Raw genomic sequence first — 2,653 nt, 5'->3', positions numbered from 1 at the left:
ACCAGATCTCATAATAGATAGTTGTGAGGCCACCATGTGATTGCAGGAAATTGAATTGAGGACCTTTGGAAGAGCCTTCTCTCCAGCCCCACATAACAGATAATTACATTATGATTCCTAAGAGCAAAATTACAGTTAGAAAGTAGCAAGGAAATAATTTTATGGTTGGGAGTCTCCATAACATGAGAAACTATTAAAGGGTCACACAGTATTCTGAAGTTTAGGGCCCAGAGGCTTCCCACACACACCAGTAGTGGCACCTTTGCAGCCGCAGAGAACCAAGCACACAGACTTCCTACTCAGGCTTTATTCAAAGACCAAGAGGTACAGGTGCGAGGGAGGGAAGAGGGCCTGGCCAGAAGGCAAGCTGGGCAGGAGGCAGCCCCAAGGCTCCAGCTTAACGGTACTTGGAGGTCAGCACGGTGCTCACAGTGGCAAGGAATTTGTCCAGAGAGGCGTGCACCGCGGGGGTGAAGTCCGCAGGGTGGTGGTTGGCCAGGGTCACCAGCAGGCAGTGGCTCAGGAGCTGCGGAGACAGGAAGGGTCAGTCTGTGGCAGCAGTAGCTAGCCTGCTGCCTGGGCTCCCCTTTCTGGAAGCACTGTGTCCTTCCTACTGATCCCGTATGTCCCCCCGCCCCCCCACCCCCCCGCCAGGCTTGACCACACACCTTGAAGTTGACAGGGTCCACACGCAGCTTGTGGGCGTGCAGGTCACTCAGAGCGGACAGGGCACTGGGCAGGTCATCCAGGTGGGATGCAGCTGTGGCCAGGGCATCAGCGACCTTCTTGCCATGACCCTGGATCTGGGCGGAGCCGTGGCTTAGATCAAAGTGAGGGAAGTAGGTCTTGGTGGTGGGGAAGCTAACGAACATCCTGTGGGAAGAGAGGTGGGAGGAGGGCTTGAGGTGACAAGAAAACAAGCTAGGAGCTGCCCACTGAGCACCAGGTTTGCAGTGGATGCCTTGGTCCTTACAGAGCAAGGCCCCGGTCTCACCTCTCTAGGGCCTCCGCACCATACTCAGCACCATGGCCGCCAATCTTGTCCCAGGCAGCCTTGACATTGGCTTTGTCGTCCGCAGAGAGCACCATGGTGATTTCTTCCTGAGTCTGTCAGAATCAGAAGTGGGTTGGAGCTGCAGCAAGCTGACTTATATGCCTGCAGCGCTTGGGACACGCCCTCAGAGAGGCCCTCATTGGCTGGCCTTCTGTGCTCTGCCCAACAAGGCTAGCTAGGGCCCCCCAGACTCTGTGTGAGTATGTGTGTGTGTGTGAGAACTGGCCTCTCCTGGGTGCAGCTAATGCTGATCACCCACCTGGATGCTTTTTGCTCCTTCCTATGTCTCCGATGATGGTGTTTGGGAAGAAGGAAGGACCCCACTGCTTTGGGCAGGGAAACAAGTCTTTCAGACCTGCCTGAGCAGTGCCCATCCCCCTCCACCTAGCACAGGGTCCCAGTTTCTCACCCTCCTAATCCACAAGCCCCAGGCTTCACCCCGATTTTGAGACCAAGAAGGGTAAAGTGCTAGAGACCCACAGAGGACCCCTCTCCCTCTCTCTTCCTTTGTCTACTCTCTCCTCTCCTTTCTCTTCTCCTCCCTCCCTCTCTCCCTTCCTCTTTGTATGGACAGGCCCTGCCCTAGTGTCCAGCTGGCCTGGAGTCCTTTGGTTCAAGTGACTTCTCCTAGCTCAGCTCAGCGCTCTGGGGACCCGGGAGTGCAGGAGCAGGTCAGCAGCCTGACTTGCACCTTAGCTGCCCAGTGCTACCATAGGAGAAGAAGGAGATGCTGAGAGCTGGGTTTGCTGTCACACACGGAGAGCCTCAGGTACTGGCAGGCTGAGGCAGGAGGATTGCTTGAGCCCAGGACTTTAAGGTCAGCCTGTGCAAAGAGAGACCCCGTTCTGTCTTTATGATAGAAGCAAACAATACCAAAAAGCTGGGGTGTAAGTGACTAGCATGGGGAAGGTTCTGGATTCAGTCCCCAGCACTGCCAAGTAAGTAGACAAGAAACCAGAGCAGGAGGCAGTGGTCAGTGGAAACTTGTGGGCTCAGTGCTGGCTGCTTAGACTTGGGGTGAGGGAGACAGAGCAGAAGGGCTAAGGTCCCAAATGGGAATAGTGTACACAAAAAAGGGCCAGGGAGGCAGGCAGGATGGCACACCCTGTAATCCCAGCACTCAGGGAGGCAGAGGCAGGCGGATCACTGTGAGTTTGCGACCAGCCTGGTCTACGAAGTGAGTCCAGGACAGCTAGGGCTACACAGAGAAACCCTATCTCAAAACCAACTCAAAAAACGTCTGGGAAATAAATGGCTATCCATTTCCTCTTTTTTTTTTTCCTCATCATTTTTCTCTCTTCCCCCTCTCCCTCCACCCATTTCTTCTCTCTGTCTCTCTCTCTTGCTTCCTGGCTCTCTCGTGTACAATTGTTCTGCTGTGATCTATGTTGTATGTTTAGCTGGTATGGGTCAAATGATATTTCAAAAGAGGTGGCATATATTAGGACTTTCCTTTTCTGTCCCTTGAGAGGCTCTCTTGAATGCTAGGCCCTCCTAGGACAAAGGCATTGATTGAAAACTTCTCTGCAACTCTTCCCTCTTGCTCTTCTCCCCCACTACAGCCTCAGAAAGGTCCCCTGGCCACACAGTAGGACCATA

General features: G+C 53.9%; 1 protein-coding gene across 1 annotated transcript; it reads right to left on the bottom strand.

The window, feature by feature from the left end:
• Nucleotides 1-292: 292 nt before the first annotated feature.
• On the bottom strand, nt 293-1,147 carry LOC311586862 (hemoglobin subunit alpha-like). Its single transcript, XM_084763122.1, has 3 exons — nt 995-1,147; nt 669-873; nt 293-526 (listed from the first exon to the last, which is right to left on the bottom strand). Exons 1-3 carry the CDS (start codon nt 1,087-1,089, stop codon nt 398-400), a joined length of 429 nt encoding a protein of 142 aa, XP_084619248.1. The 5' UTR covers nt 1,090-1,147; the 3' UTR covers nt 293-397.
• Nucleotides 1,148-2,653: the final 1,506 nt, after the last annotated feature.

This window comes from Acomys minous, assembly GCF_964271855.1.
Source record: "Acomys minous genome assembly, chromosome: 16".
In the NCBI taxonomy this organism is placed as follows: domain Eukaryota; kingdom Metazoa; phylum Chordata; class Mammalia; order Rodentia; family Muridae; genus Acomys; species Acomys minous.
The sequence above is the reverse complement of the archived record's forward strand: the minus strand, read 5'-3'. Positions and strand labels throughout refer to the sequence as shown.